Source organism: Anabrus simplex, chromosome 3 (genome assembly GCF_040414725.1).
Source record: "Anabrus simplex isolate iqAnaSimp1 chromosome 3, ASM4041472v1, whole genome shotgun sequence".
Classification (NCBI taxonomy): domain Eukaryota; kingdom Metazoa; phylum Arthropoda; class Insecta; order Orthoptera; family Tettigoniidae; genus Anabrus; species Anabrus simplex.
In genome coordinates this window covers 41,497,752-41,515,013 of record NC_090267.1, presented here as the reverse complement: position 1 = coordinate 41,515,013, position 17,262 = coordinate 41,497,752, and the positions used below count along the sequence as shown (strand labels likewise).

The 17,262-nt window shown below is 39.9% G+C and overlaps 1 protein-coding gene across 1 annotated transcript in view; it reads left to right on the top strand.

Moving 5' to 3' along the window:
* LOC136865953 (nose resistant to fluoxetine protein 6) overlaps window positions 1-17,262 on the top strand; it is a 108,161-nt gene that overhangs the window by 26,321 nt on the left and 64,578 nt on the right. The window contains exon 6 of the mRNA XM_067142516.2: window positions 9,095-9,252. Coding sequence (XP_066998617.2) covers window positions 9,095-9,252 — 158 coding nt within the window. The remainder of the gene's footprint in view (window positions 1-9,094; window positions 9,253-17,262) is intronic.

Here is a 17,262-nt window from a genome sequence, read left to right as displayed (position 1 = left end):
TACTACATACATACTTACATGTTTTAAAAAAATAGGGGGATGAAAAATCATAAAGTTTTTCTACACAAGTTGTCTCCTCCAAGTTGTAAACCGAAATGGGCGCAGTACTGTGAGTTTCTGTTATAGCTGGCGAATGGAAGTAGCATGATATCTCAGCAAAAAATACGCATGACACGCAAGTCAGACAATGATGGATACCGCGATTCAAATCCTGACAAATTATGCCGTCAGGAAGGGCATCCGGCCAGATCCTTATACATGCTGTGACGATCGCGCAGGTCCCCGCCTAGCATTTGCTACCTTAAGGGCTACCGACAGTAGGGGTTCGAACCCGCTATCTCCCGAAGTAGCGAGAATGATTGCGGGTACAAGATGATGATGGTGATTCATCTGTCGGATGGAGGCGATAAGCTATGTGCAGGCTTCCTCGGCAGGAGTAGGCTATGGGCCGGCACCGGGTTTTACCTCTCCCTACTGTTGTACATTACATCTTCGGACAGATAGTAGTATACAATTTGGAATAACCAGAGGGTGTGCAAAAAAGCCAGCATTAACTTCTATAAGAGTAAGGGCATATAACGCTGTTGATGGGGACGTTAAACCTTATGCAGGCTCCTTCGACAGGAGTAGCCTATGTGCCGGCACCGTCCAGGCTTCTTAATGGTATTCGAGGCTATGTGCTGGCACTGGGTTTTACTCTCTCCGTACAATCATAATATTTTATCTTAGGAACTTACACTAGAAGGAATTACCTACGTAGTGAAGAAAATACTCTTTGAGTTACAAGTGTCTTATCATACACGCAGTGTCCTCGCTGTTCTCTCAAGCTTACTACAGCCGGAAGGCAAGTGTACAATTTCAGTCAACGCATGCATTCCTTACCTCACTCTGACTGACTACACAGATACAACTTCAAAGACAGTGTTCTAAGCAGCGGAACAAGGATCGAACTTGCTGTAACCCAGTGCGAGCAGATAGCCTGCTCCTAAAGTTTAACACCCGAACTACACTATAAATGTGAGGAGCTCCTGTTTTACAGCTAGATGCGGTTCCTAACGTAACAGGACCGGGATTAAAAATCTGTTTTACAGCCGAGTGCCCTTCCTGACGCAAGATTTTAAATCGCAAGAATCTGTTTTACGGCCGGTTGCCCTTCCTGACGCAAGATTTTAAATCACAAGAATCTGTTTTACAACCGGATGCCCTTCTAGGATTTTAAATAGCAGTATCTAGCCTCTTACATCATACACTATTGCTTTACGGCCCTTCCCGACGTCAAAGAACTGGGATTAAGAAGCTGTTTTACATCTAGATGCTCTTTTTAACACGAGAGTCGGGGTTTTACAGCTGGATGCTCTTCTTAGATTTTAAATCGCAGTATCTAGTTTCAAAATCACGAACCATTGTTTTACGACTAGTTGCACTTCCTGACGCAAAACTAACAGTATCTAGCCTCTTACATTATAAGCCATTGTTTTACGACTGGTTGCCCTTCCTCACTTAAAACTAAGATTTTAAATAGAAGTATCTAGCCTCTTACATCATACACTATTGTTTTGGCCGGTTACCCTTCCTGACGTCAAAGGACCGGGATCAAGAATTTGTTTTACACCCAGATGCCCTTTTTTACATGAGAATCGGGTTTTTACAGCAGAATAATCTTTTTAACGCAAGAACTAAGATTTTAAATCTCAGTATCTAGTGCCTTACATCACGAACTATTGTTTAACAGCTAGATGCTCTTTTTGACACGAGGACTGGGGTCAAGAATCTGTTTTACAGCTGGATGCACTTTTTGATGCGAGAAATAAAATTTTAAATTGCATTATCTTGTGTCTCACATCACGAACTATTGTTTAACGGTTAGAAGCCCTTCTTGAGGCTTGATTTTAAGTCGCAAAAATCTGTTTTACAGCTAGATGCTTTTCTTGACGCATAAACTATGATTTTAAGTCGCAGTGTCTAGCCTCTTTCATCATACAATATCGTTTTACGGCCGGTTGCCCTTCCTAACGTTAAAGGACTAGGATTTCAAATCGCAGTATACGCGACAAATCTGTTGTAGCGAGTTTTATAACTAGATGTCCCGGTGCCGGCACATAGCTTACTCCTGCCGAAAGAGCCTGCACATAGCTTATCGCCTCCATCCGACAGATCAATCACCATCAACATCTTGTACCCGCAATCATTCTCGCTACTTCGGAAGATAGCGGGTTCGAACCCCTAATGTCGGTAGCCCTGAAGATGGCAAATGATAGGCGGGGACCTGCGCGATCGTCACAGCGTGTATAAGGATCTGGCCGGATGCCATTCCTGACGGCATAATTTGCCAGGATTGAATCGCGGTAAATATCACTGTCTGACTTGCGTGCCATGCGTATTTTTTGCTGAGATATCATGCTACTTCCGTTTACCAGCTATAGCAGAACTCACAGTACTACGTCTATTTCGTCTCACAACTTGGAGGAGACAACTTTTGTAGAAATAATTTATGATTTTTCATCCCCCTATTTTTAAAAAACATATAAGTATATATGTAGTATCTCGCAACATTATTTTACGTATGGAACACCTTGAGGTAGATAATCAGTAGAAGTACACGTTATTTTTAAAGTACCACATCAGCTAAGGAGTCGGAATGATACAGGTGCAGGCTACATTACGACTGACTGGAGGTCAAGGGAAAGCTTAGGCTGTGGATAGGCGAGATAGAAGTAGCCAATGAGGAAGCTTTATTTGAACGGCCACATGAACCAATGACGTACACATCGTCCAATCCTGACGTAGTAACAATCTAATACAGCTGATTATAATCACATGGTTTACAATCGTAAGTTCTAGAAATACATATGAAAATTGTAATTGAATATATTATACATTCTTGTCCGTGTGTGTGTTTAGAGGAACGTGTATCAGTGTTCTAGTCGTGTTGCAATTACTATGCGAGTGACCGAGCGAGTTGGCTACGCAGTGTGCTTTCTTGATTTTCGCATGACATATATCAGTGTATTTGCAATTACTGAGCGTCTTAGTAGTGCGGTGAGCGAGTTAGCTATGCAATACGGTTTTGATTTGTATATCGTTTACTGAGCGAGTTAGCTACGCGATATGTGCACAGTGTGTTTTTATTTTCGTACTAGGCAAATCAATGAAGTTATATCGTTTATGAGCGTGTTAGCTACGCAGTATGGTTTTTTATTTTCGTACTAGGTAAATCATTTGAAACCAAACCTAACCAAACCCTATGGCACTACAGCCCTTGAAGGGCCTTGGCCTACCAAGCGACCGCTGCTCAGCCCGAAAGCCTGCAGATTACGAGGTGTCGTGTGGTCAGCACGACGAATCCTCTCGGCTGTTATTCTTGGCTTTCTAGACCCGGGCCGCTATCTCACCGTCAGATAGCTCCTCAATTCTAATCACGTAGGCTGAGTGGACCTCGAACCAGCCCTCAGGTCCAGATAAAAATCCCTGACCTGGCCGGGAATCGAACCCGGGGCTTCCGGGTAAGAGGCAGGCCGGCTACCCCTACACCATGGGGCCTAAATCATTTGAAGTGTTGCTATATCGTTTACTGAGCGAGTAAGTTGCGCTGTATGTTTTTTTTCGTACTACGTAAATCATTTGAAGTGTTGCTATTCCGTTTACTGAGCGAGTTAGCTATACAGTATGTTTTCGTTTTTATTTTCGCGCTAGGCACATTATTGAAGTTGTATATCGTTTACTGAGCGAGTTAGCTACGCAGTATGGTTTTTCGATTTTCGCAGTGGGTATATCATTTGAAGTGTTGCTATATCGTTTACTGAGCGAGTTAGCTACGCAGAATGGTTTTATGATTTTCGTACTAGGTAAATCATTTGAAGTGTTGCTCTATCGTTTACTGAGCGAGATAGCTACGCGATATGGTCTTTTTATTTTCGTACTAGGTAAATCATTTGAAGTGTTGCTATATCGTTTACTGAGCGAGTTAGCTACGTAGTATGGTTTTATGATTTTCGTAGTAGGTAAATCATTTGAAGTGTTGCTATAGCGTTTACTGAGCGAGTTAGCTACGCGATATGGTTTTTTATATTCGTACTAGGTAAATCATTTGAAGTGTTGCTATATCGTTTACTGAGCGAGTTACCTACGCGATATGGTTTTTTATTCTCGTACTAGGTAAATCATTTGAAGTGTTGCTATATCGCTTACTGAGCGAGTTAGCAACGTAGTATGGTTTTATGATTTCCGTACTTAGTAAATCATTTGAAGTGTTGCTATATCGTTTACTGTGCGAGTTAGCTACGCAGTATGGTTTTATGATTTTCGTACTAGGTAAATCACTTGAAGTGTTGCTATATCGTTTACTGAGCGAGATAGCTACGCGATATGGTTTTATGATTTTCGTACTAGGTAAATCATTTGAAGTGTTGCCATATCGTTTACTGAGCGAGTTTGTTACACAATATGGTTTTATGATTTTCGCACTAGGCAAATCATTAAAGTGTTGCCATATCGTTTACTGAGCGAGTTAGCTACGTAATATGCATAAGATCGCGTTGTATCTTCGACAAAGCTATGCCTTGAAAGGGTAGGAAGAGGAAAACGAGGTTATAACAATCGCTATCTTACGCAAGCTGGTCAGAACTCTAGTCTTATTATTTTTTCCCCTTAGAACAGAGGTATCCCCTGACATGTTCTAAACATATCTATCGATGTTCTGATCATTATGTTGTATCGAGTACAGGGTTCGTTTCTATTGTTAATCACTTCTTTTGTAATCTGATCTTCGTAGAACAAGGGTATCCCCTGACATGTTGTACCGTGTTCGATTCTAGTCTTGATCAATTATTTAGTGTTTTGACCACATCAATTAATGTTCTGATCACATGTTGAGGTTAACGGCATCGATTTTAGTCTTGTTATGTTTCAATCTGATTTTCTTAGAACAAAGGTATCCCCTAGCATGTTCTAAACACATGTTGTATCGAGTACCGTGTTCGATTCTAGTCTTGATCACTTATTTAGTGTTTTGAACACATCAATCAATGTTCTAATCACATGTTAAAATTAACAGCATCGATTCTAGTCTTGTTATGTTTCAATCTGATCTTCTTAGAACAAAGGTATCCCCTGACATGTTCTAAACACATGCTGTACCGTGTTCGGTTCTAGTTAGTGATCTGAACACATCAATCAATGTTCTAATCACATGTTGAAGATAACAACATCGATTTTATTCTTGTTATGTTTCTTTTGTAATCCACAAGTCTAAACATGCACAATAATATTATCGCTGCACACTCTTGCTTTCGCGATGCGTGTATTATAAAGCTATGCCTTGACAGAGAAGGAGGAGGCGGATAAGGAAGGGACGAGGAGGAGGAGGAGGAGGAGGAGGAGGAGGTTGAGGAGATGTCGTATAGTCTCCTTCAAGATAGTAGATGAGAAGTTAGTTTCGCGAATGTACTAATGTTTAATGATGATAGCTACCGGAATTTTTTTCAAATTATCCGCCACCGCATGTTAAATGTATGTAGCTAAAGATAGCACGGTGCTCAGTAGATTAAAGATGACATCTAGATAGAATTTCAAATTATCGCCACCACATGTTAAATGTATGTACCTAAAGTGTGCAGCACGGCGCTTTGTTGACTGAAGATATCGGATGACGGCGGACGGAATTACCCGCAAGATAGCAGCACGGCGCTCTCATAACTAAAGATGGAGGATGACAGCTGTCAAAAAAGCATGTAGATTTTAAATTTCCCACCACTACGACGATAAGGTTTAGTGCCGTAAAGATAGCAGCACAGAGGTAAGCGATGCAAGATGGCGGATAACAGCTGACAGAATTATCCGCCACCACATGTTAAATGTATGTACCTAAAGAGTGCAGCACGATGCTTTGTTGATTAATGATGGCAGCTTGTCAAATAGATTTTTTAAATTACCGCCACCACATTTCAAAGGTATGTAGCTAAAGAGGGCAGCACGGTGCTCTCTTGATTAGAGATGGCTGCTGTCAAATAGAATGTTCAAATTGTCCGCCTCAACGGTAAGTTGCTAAAGAGGGCAGCACGAGTCTCTGTTGATTAAAGATGGCGGATGACAGCAGTCTGCTGTCAAAAAAAGCACGTGGATTTGTTTCCAAACAAGAGCACTTTGAAATTACCGCCACCACTTTTCAAGGGTAAGTTCCTAAAGAGTGCAGCCCGGTGCTCTCTTGATTAAAGATGGCGGAAGACAGCTGTCAAAAAAGCATGTGAATTTGTTTCCAAACAAGAGCAGGTAGAATTTTCCGCCACCACATTTCAAAGGTAAGTAGCTAAAGAGGGCAGCGCGATGCTCTGTAGATTAAAGATGGATGCTTGTCAAAAAGCATTTTTCAAATAATCCGCCACCTCATTTCAAAGGTATGCACCTAAAGAGGGCAGCACGGTGCTCTGTTGATTAAAGATGGCTGCTGTCAAAAAGCATTTTTCAAATTGCCTTCCACAGAGGTAAGTAGCTAAAGAGTGCAACACTGAGGTTTGCGATGCAAGATGGTGGATGACAGGTGACGGAATAACCAGCAAGAGTGCAGCACGGTGCTCTGTTGATTAAAGATGGCGGATGACAGCTGTCAAAATAGCACGTGGATTTGTTTACCCATTCAAATCTCGCGCTAGTGAGGATAAGTTGGCAGCATTGAGGTTTAGGCCCGTCAAGATGGCAGCAGTGAAGTTAGCGACGCGTTGTTGTCGATGATAGCTGTCAAAAAGCACGTGGCTTTGTTGACCAATTCAAATTTCCCGCGGGTTTAAGAGCGGGCCCCTGGGAACGCCTCCAGTTCGTGAGCGGAAGAGCGAGCCCCTGGAAGCCCCATCTGGCGGTGGCGTTGGAGCGGGCCCCTGGGAGCCCTGCGGTGGCGGTGGCAGCAGAACTCTCCATATCATCTACTCAAAGTGCATGCGAATTAATATGTAACCGCAAGATAATATGTCGGACAGCAAGGTTTCTTCGCAATATGGATGGCAAAGCCTAATGCAACCCAACAGTAATACACCACTGCCTGCACCAGTAATATGGGAGAAATAGGTTGTGGAACCATTAAGTTCCTGATCTGGCCGTCTAGTGTTACTGTGGTTTACTATAGCGGAGAGTTTGCACCACATGATGTTGCTGGAACAGTTCTTTGCTAGGGCCAGCAAGAGGAAGTTGCCTGCATACAAGTACAGTATAAGCAGAACTACGGTCTCTGTTGTGAAGGGTAGTTGAAGGGGAACTTGAGAATATCGTAGTTTGAGCAACGGGCCAATTTCAAATTCTGTCAGAAACGAGGCAAATTAACTAGCGAAACGTTTGTTATGATGAAATCGAAATCGCCCGGATCACCAGGAAAGAAAAACGATTTGAAAAGGCACGTCAAAAGACTATGTGATCGTGGAACTGTTAGCGCTAGTCCACGAACGTATAGACTGTAGGACGTTCTTAGGTGTACACTGTAATGCCTACATTGTAAGGGCCAGTCCAAGAAGTTATTGACTGTAGTACAATTGCTAGGGGCTGCCTGGCTGAGGCTGTAAAGGCGTGTTCGATTCGCACGGAAGGACGTGGGTTCGATTCCCCGTTTGGAAGTCGAAAAATGTAAGAAACAAAATTTCCACTCCCGGAGTGCACTCAGCCTACATACAAAATGAGTACGAGGCTAATTAATAGGGGAAAGGTTAGCCGGGCTTAGAGCTAACCAGTGTATCTCATCACTCCCAAACAGACTTCTCATAAATCCACCAAAATCGCAAGCTATCATTATCGGTCCCCCGAAGCTCCTGCACAAGATCAACGATTCGATCATTCCTCCTCGACAAATAAATAATAGCACAATCCCGTACAGTAAAACAGTGAGAAATCTTGGGGTGACTATGACTGAAGCTCTAAATTGGACAGAACATATCAAAAACGTAAGTCAGAAGGTGTTTGCTACTCTACATCCACTGAAATTAAATAAAGACATTATACCACTAAATATGCGGCAAAGACTAACACAGACCCTAATTCTTCCTCTCCTTGACTACTGCGATATAATCTTGGTAGACGCTACTAAAGAACAAACTAGGAAACTGCAACGTATTATGAATTGTTGCCTTAGATTCATTTTTAACCTAAGGTATTATGTGCATATTACTCCTTATTATCAAGAATGCACTGGTTAAAACCTGTTAAGAGTCGTGAATAGCATATGCTTGTCTTAATACACAAACTTCTGCATAGTAACTCCCCCTAGTATATTTCATCTAAACTTCACTTCCTCTCTTCCTTGCATAACCGTAACACTCGCTCGGGGTCCACTCTAGCTATTTCTCTTCACCACTCTTCTGTGTAAAATAAATCTTTTATTGTAACCGGTTCCAGGCTTTGGAATTCCCTACCAGTAAGTGTCAGAGGCATTGACTCTTTCCTCAAATTTAAAATAACTTGCTGAGACTTCCTGTTGAGAGTAACCGATTGAAGCGTACATATGTGCGTGTGATTGGTAACTGAAAAATTAAAAATGGTTCTGTTAATTTTAAATAATGTAAACGTAAGGGTAGTTCATAAGTGTGTAAATTGTATGCGTGTGTGCAAGTGACTGTGTGAGAGAGAAAAGAGGACTGAATTGACGAGCTAATAAGCTGCATATTGTGTGGGTGTGTAACTTAAGCTTAATTAGGAAATAGCATAAGTAGTATAATTAGTATGTAATTAGTAATAGGCAGCCTTACTATTATTTGTTGTATTGTGGTTGAGTGTAAGGGAGGGTCGGGTGCCCTAACTTCACCACATGAAAGAAGCCATAATAAATAAATGAATAAATAAATAAATAAATAAATAAATAAATAAATAAATAAATAAATAAATAAATAAATGCTGAGGTTACGGAGAGTGGAAGTTCCCCTCCTCCCTGCTACAAGGGCCTTCATGGCCTGTACGAAAATTACTTTGCTTTATTTTTAATAGAGGTGGCTATCAGGAAGGTTATATGCATATCTCCTATAGATGTACAGTACATTCCCTAAGATTGATTATGATATTCTGAATTACTTTCCATAGGAGGATTTGTAATTTTTGCTGTGTAATGAATGTTCTTAAATTACAGATGTATGACTGGAAATATCTTGGGATAACTAACGGAAATCTGTCTGTGGATACATTCCTTGTCCTGAGTGGCTTGCTGGTTGGCTACATGTTTTTCCAGAAAGTGCCGAAGACCAATTCATTCAACGTACCTATGTACTACATACACAGATTTATCAGGTGAGATGTTCTTTAGAACTTTCTGTACTTAATCGTTATGATTTTTAACGGGAGTTGGGATGTCCTTCGTCATAGATCTTAAAATTAGAAAATGTATCTCCTTGTGTGTCTGAAACCTTCTCAAATATAATGTTGAAATATTTATATAAGTTTTTGATATTTTTTACATTTTTGTAAATGAACCAAAATGGATTTGTAGTCCAACAATTTTCTCGTTTCTGTACGGGCACGAGTAAGAACCGTCGTAGCGAGTTTTTATGGCTGGATGCACTTCCTGATGTCAATCTCATGAACGGAGTAAATATGATGAAATAAATGATGTGATACACGTTAGTAAGAAGGAAGAGGGTGAAACCCTGTGCCGACACATTGCCTACTCCTGTCCAAAAGCAGCAAGGCGTAACTTCACCGTTCAACGGAAAAATCACCATCAACAGCGTCATTTGCCCTCACTCCATATGAGCACTGCCAGTCAACATTTTGATGGTCAAGATTTGTTCTGCCAAACCACGATCTCAGACCACATACAGTTGCCACCTTAACAATTGCGGCTTTGGAACAAAATGGAGTAAAATTTTCTTATTCCAGCATGACACATGACTTCACTTCAATTAATTTTTGAGAGGAACATATGGTACGAATGGTAATTTAAAACAGTCTATGTGAACATCGATATGAATTTGGGGCAGTGTTCCCTTTTATTTACTTGAATATACTTCATGAATATTAGGACTTCTTTTTGATTTGCAAAACATGCACATCATTGTAGGGAACCATATATTATAGCTGTGCAACCAATGTAAACAACGAAGCTATTTCAAAAAGTTATCGGAAACTAAACACGTTCACCATCTCTTCCTTTTGAAACGTGTGAAAAATGGAGTGGTTTTAACTGTAATTTATGAAACATCAAAATCGGTAAATGTATTTATTTCTTTGTTTCGTTCTTTCTTTCTTTCTTAATCCGTTCACCCCCAGGGTTGGTTTCCGAAGCAGACTCAGCGAGAGATCGCGCCTTAAATGCAGTATCGTTGAGCGTGATATTTTGGGGATACAACTGGGGAAGAGTATCAGGCGGCCTCCCCTGATATACAGAAACCTTGTGGGGGGATGGAAAGATTGGAAGGGATAGACAAGGCAGGTGTTCTTAAGTTAGGTATCAACCCGCTTTCGCATGGAAGAGAAGTGGGAAATAACGGAGGATGGCTGAGGTAGGAATCGAAATCCCCTCTACTCAGTTGACTTCTAGAAGCTGAGTGGACCCCGTTCCAGTCCTCGTACCAATTTTCCAATTTTCATGGCAGAATCGGGAATCGAAACCGGACCTACGGGGGTGGCAGTTCATCAAACTAGTCACTACACTAGAGAGGCGGACTGTTGATTTTTTTGCGGAATGAGAATCCATGAACGGAAAATGGTCCATTTTTCTGATTTAATCAAATTCCTAATTCTCCTTGTAGAGCAAACTGCACCCGAGAAATTTATCCACTCCATATGTTCCGCAGCCATGTCCTTTACTTCAACCCAAGTTTTCCCATCAGATCCTCTCTAACGCTTAGCCTGCAAGCGTTCCTAGGTCTTTTACGATTCCTCTTTCTTTTTAAATTCCATTCTAAGACCCACTTTTCAAGTGCTCCGTCTTGTTTTCTTCATGTGTCTCTTACCTATCCCCATATTATTTTTTCGTTATATACACATCAAGGGGTTTCATGTTGGTTTCCTTGCACAAGGTTTCATTCATGACCATTTCAGGCGATGATTCTCTACTGAAGAAAAACTCATCTTCTGCCAAGTGTGGGCATATAAAATAAGTCCTATAAAGAGTTTCAATATCCATCACATAGCCACACTCCTGGGCACAAAAATTCTGAGATAAATGGGGAGTAATACTTTCTTTTCCTGTTCTATATTACACCTCCATTAAGTATTATGCCCAGGGTGATTATCGGTGCATTCCTAATTCCGACAAGTAATACAATTTTCATTGGTTTGCTGGAGTAGGGATGTGATTTTTTCAGCCTTATGTAAGACCGCAATATTAATTAAACGTATTCGGCTGTGAACACGGTTTAATGATTAATAATGACTTAATGTTAGAGACTAATGGAATTAAAAGAGCTAATGAAGAAATTAAATGAAGTAGTGCAAAACAATTGTATAATTAATTGTATATATATTACTAAATATAAAAAATGGATGTACAGTATGTATGTGTGTTAATGACACATCTCCTCCTAAACCACTGGAGCAATTTCGATCAAAATTTGAACACCTATTATTTGCTATCTGGAGGCGAGCACTGTGGGGGTAAGCCACCACTAGCCACCTTAGGGGTGGGTAGTTAGGGGGGGTCAATTCAAATATAACCAAAAATAGTGTCGAATCCATAGTTTTTGGGGTCGCTGAGGTGAAAAGGGACAATTCCGATTTTTTAAAGTTAAATTTCTGCTCCCATTCGGGTGGGGGCAAGGGGGGGGACTGATATATAAAATTAAACGAAAATAGTGTCGAATACATAGTTGTCAGGGTCGTCGAGGTGAATTGTACACTCCGGATTTTTTAAAGTCCAAGTTCATCCCCCTTTTGTGTGGGGGCAAGGGGGGAGTGATATATGAAATTAAACGAAAATAGTGTCGAATACATAGTTTTTGTGGTCGCCGAGGTGAATTGTATACTTCGGATTTTTATTACCAGGAGATAAACCACGTGGGGGTAAGGCAGCACAGGAACTCTTAGGGGCGGGGGGTGAGGGGGTCAGATATACAAATTAACGAAAATAGTGTCGAAACCGTACTTTTCGGAGTCGCTGAGATGAATAGTGACACTCTGGATTTTTTAAAGTCCCAGTTCAGTCCCCTTTCGAGTGGGGGCGAGGGGGGAGTAATATATAAAATTAAACGAAAATAGTGTCGAATAGATAGTTTTCGGGGTCACCGAGGTGAATTATACACTCCGGATTTTTAGTATCATGAAACAAACCACGTGGGGGTAAGACAGCCCAGGAAACATTAGGGGCGGGGGGGAGCGAGGGGGTTACATATTAAAATCATCGAAAGCAGTGTCGAATCCATACTTTTCGGGCTCGCTGAAACGAATAGTGACACTCCAGAATTTTTAAATTTCGAAGTTCAGCCCTTTTCGGGGTGGGGGGCGATGGGGGAGTAATATATAAAGTTAATCGAAATAGTATCGAATACATAGTTTTCGGAGTGGACGAGGTGAATTGTACACTTCGTATTTTTTTAGTATCAGGAGACAAACCACGTGGGGGTAGGACACCCCAGTAACGCTTAGGGCCAGGGGGAAGTGAGGGGGTGAGATATAAATATCATCGAAAGTAGTGTCGAATCAATACTTTTCGGGCTCGCTGAAATGAATAGCAACACTCCGGAATTTTTTAATGTCCAAGTTCAGCCCTCTTCGTTGGGGGGGGGAATGGGGGAGTGATATATAGAAATAATAGAAAATACTTTCGAATACGTAGTCTTCGGGGTCACTGAGATGAATAGTGACACTCCGGAACTTTAGTATCAGGAGACAAACCACATGAGGGTAATATACACCAGGAAACATTAGGGGCGGGTGGCGAGGGGGCTGAGGTATACACATCATCGAATGTAGTGTTGAATCCAAACTTTATGGGGTCGCTGAGATGAACATGGACACTCCGGAACTTTTTAAGTCCAATTTCAGCCCCCATCGTGGTGGGGGAGATGGGAGAATGATATATAAAAATAATCGAAAATAGTGTCGAATCCATAGTTTTCGGGGTAGCCGAGGTGAATTGTACATTTCGAAATTTTAGTATCAGGAGACAAACCACATAGAGGTAGGACACCCCAGGAACCCTTAGGGGTGGCGAGGGGGGCGAGAGGGCTGAGATATAAAAATCATGGAAAGTAGTATCGAATCCATACTTTTCGGGGTCGCTGAGATGAATAATGGCACTCCAATTTTTTTTAAGTTCAGCCCTCTTCGTGGTGGGTGGCAATGGGCGAGTGATATATAAAAATATACGAAAATAATGTTGAATCCATAGTTGTTGGGGTCGGTGAGATGAATGGTGAGACCCTGATATTTTATAAGTCCAAGTTCATCCCCCTTTGTGGGGAGTGAGGGGATTCAGATTTTAAAATAATCGAAAATAGAGTCGAAGCCAAAGTTTTCGGGGTCGCTGAGATGAATAGTAACACTTCCGATATTTTTAAACTCAAAGTTTAAACCCTTTATGGGGGAGGGGTGAGTGAGATATAATAATAGTCGAATATACTGCCTAATCCATAGTTTTCCGGGTCGCTGAGATGAATACTAACATTCCGGATTTTTAAAGTGCAACTTCAGCCCCATTTGGCATAGGGGAAGGGAAGAGTGAAAAAATAAATGATCAAAAATGCCCAAGGTGATAGACGTGTGTATGTTCCAGCATGACTTTCAAATATGGAAATATGGAAAACACACTGTGGGAGTAAGACGCCCCTAGAACCACTACGGAAGCGGGTGAAATATCCATATTGCACCGTTCCCGCGTCCAGGCATGGACACAAGAGATCCTGACTAGCTCTAAATTCAATTGGTTCTATGACTAAATTTTATGGGTGTGGGTTCCGTAAGAGAAAAACGTTCAGGTCTGTTACTGGTAGATTCTAACTAACGTTGAAAGCTATCTCTTCCCGTTACTAGTTAGATACCATACTCTTATTAGCTCTTAGAGAAGTTGTCGTCGACTGAAGATACCACTATCTTATAACTAATACTTATTCTAGGAACACATAGAAAGAGTGCTGAGGTTATACTGTCTCACATTTATTTAAATATCAAGTTAGACATTATAAGAAAAATCATCTTAAATTCGACCAATGAAAACTTCTTGAAGTGAGTAATTCGTTGTCATTCCTACAGGCTGTATTCATTACCAACATTTCAGAAAAATCACATCCTCCGAACTCATCGTAAATAAACGGGTTCTAGGATTCTACCATTTCATTTCATAAGTCCATTGATATCTCAAAATGATAGAATATTAGCAGAACTATTTCATAACATTTGGGATTTATTAAGAAACATTTGGTTTCATTCGTAGGTAATTCACTTACGATGTTGGGTGATAATGAATTGAATTAATATGAATGAAATTAATTATATTTACATGTGCCGTACTGGCAAGAAAATAGACATTAAAATCAAGAATATTAAGAGTGTTGGATGCATCCTTTAAGAAGAAAAATAAAATAAAAATTGTATCCATTACTATTTACAATATCTCTGATTAAACCTTCTTGAGAAATAAAGAACGCTTATGGAATCATCGAGTTGGTGTTCAGATAAGAATTGGAGTTCAAGTTGTCTGAATATCAGTTATTCTTTGAACAAATATGAAATACAGTTTGTTACTACCTATTCCTTACTCATTAGACTGACACATTATTCAATTTACATTAACTGTCTGTCTCGATGCAGGTTTAAAATTCTCAATAAAAACTATCACAAACTTCTCATGACTTTGAATTGACAAGTACACTCTCGTATGTTTCACGGTTTAAATATTCACATTCGCATGCTCAATTGCCTCTTAGTTACACATATTTCCTTGTGTCACTCACCATAAGCTAAGCTATGACCACTGTAAGTCGTAATCACCCTCCAAGTAACGTTATCGTAAGGTTTAACTTATAAACTTAAGGTAATGTGACCTTAATTTTAGTGATAAGTATTAGTCTACATGCGTATTTGGTTGTAAGAAACGTCATCACTAATATCCTATGAAGTTGTCATCATACATACTATTAACGAAAAATCTACATGGTCAGAAGACACTATCTTCGACTAAAAATAATCATTTTTGAACAGCTATGTCACCAGTGATTAGTCTAGTAGGTTGAATATTGTTCAGAATAATGTTATACACAGTGAGAGTTTTCAAAATCATCCGAAATACTTCAGTGAAGGCTTAAATATTATCATGGCTACATGTATGACTCTCTAGACAATCCTAACATGGATAAAACATTGCTCTTTCAATCTCGAGATCGTATCCTAATCTATGTGGAAATGCATAGGATCAAGAATTATCATATAGAATTGGCAAGAATTCACTGACACTCTCAGAAACATCATTTGAGAATCACATCATCTCACTTAGAACAAATATGACTATCTCTCTCGAAGAAAATAATAAATATGACCATCATAAATCACTATCATCCTTATACCATATCTATAACGCGTCAATTATTACTCACATTTCACGTATAATAAATCTCTCTCTTTATCATATGCAAATCACTTCATTAAACTGCACGTCAACGTGCCGTGACATTCTTAAAATGCCCTCTTTACTTCCTATCGTCATAGTGCCAAATTTAACATCATAACTCTGAGTAATCTACTGCCTTATTCCTTCATAAGCACTTCCTATATACGATCTCGCACCGAGTGTCTTTGATTAAAATAATGTACAGTGGTATTAATGCCAACTTCACACTTTACTCTCCACTGATAATAATAATAACACTAACCATTTACTCTCACATATCACTGGAAACATTACGATCGGAATATCACTTGGTGACCACGCCTACTAATGAGATTGACATTTCATATAGATGAATACCTACTTCCAATAATCTCATCTAGACGTTTATCTACGCACTGTCTTCGCACAAACACACATATCAACATACAATTATAAAAGGTAATATTCTCTTACTTACGAAAACGACTCAGATAATGGACTTAGCTTTGCTCAAGGTGGTCTCGATGTCTTCTCATCTCCGGTCATCTGAGATTAGGATCTCGTCATCTGGTTGCTCCACGAGTGATCGGGTTCATCGTAGCTCTCCACAATTGATTACTGGTCATCTGGGATGATCAACATCGTATCGCCTCATCAGGATCCAAATAGCGTTGCCTTGCTTCTTTACAGGTTCATAGAGGAATCTCGTACGTATGTAGCAGAATAATAACAAAATATGTGATTCATTGCTGTCATTCTTCAATTAATATATCTCTTGTGCAGCTCAGATTGTATGGATTTCGTTATGGTACAGTTAGTCCAATATGCTAGCTCCAAATCGACTAGTAAAATTATTAAGTATTTATTTTATTAAAAAATGAAGTTCTTTCTTCTATATTTTTGTTAGTGCAAACGCACTCAACAGCTGATCAATACGTATCCTTTTACTATTAAACGGTATCGGGCAAATTTATTTAAGCTCTGCGCCACTTCGTGACGTAGCTCTATTGTAATCTGGTTTATCTCCTTTTTATAGTATTTATCTTTTGCGCAGCGATTAAATCTTGATAACAAGTGTTGGGCGTGTAGCCGCGAATTATATTTCGTTCCAAATTACGGTAATTAGTTCAGATGGATAATCTCTTTCAATCTAGTCCTACGTCTTCTTACTGCTTCAAGGTCGGATTATATAATGAGTGATGAGCAAATTTTTTTTCTTAAATAATAGGTTTAAATAATGTCCATTTGTCATTCTTTTCCTGCGCTTTCTATGCATGGTTCTTTCCATAACCGACTGATGAAAACAATTACATTTCGGCCCGTATTGACGTTAAATGAATTTATTTTAACATTTTGATCGCAGAGACTCCATGTTTGTTCCTACCAGCTCGTCTAAAGAACTGTGAAACGACACAATATTAATAAATAGAAGTCAGTTTGGCACGATCTATATATACTGTACTAGCTATATAAATTAAGGCATAAAAATGAAAACAGATGTGAATTAATGACATCATTCTAGGCATCCTAGAAACTTAAAACTTAAAAATTGGTACCAGGCAACCTGATGACTTCAGGATCCCTAGAAAAATCTAAAATTCTCAAAATTCTCTGAGAGGGACACGCTGGGTGTTTCAAATCTGCATAAGAACACAGTCGGTGATATTTATCCAGAACGATAACCTATAGGTTTCATGGGCTTTAAAGTTTCCTGAAAGTCCTTATTTTTAACCTCCTCTCCCATATCAAGATGGCAGCACGATCTCCCAGACGAGTTA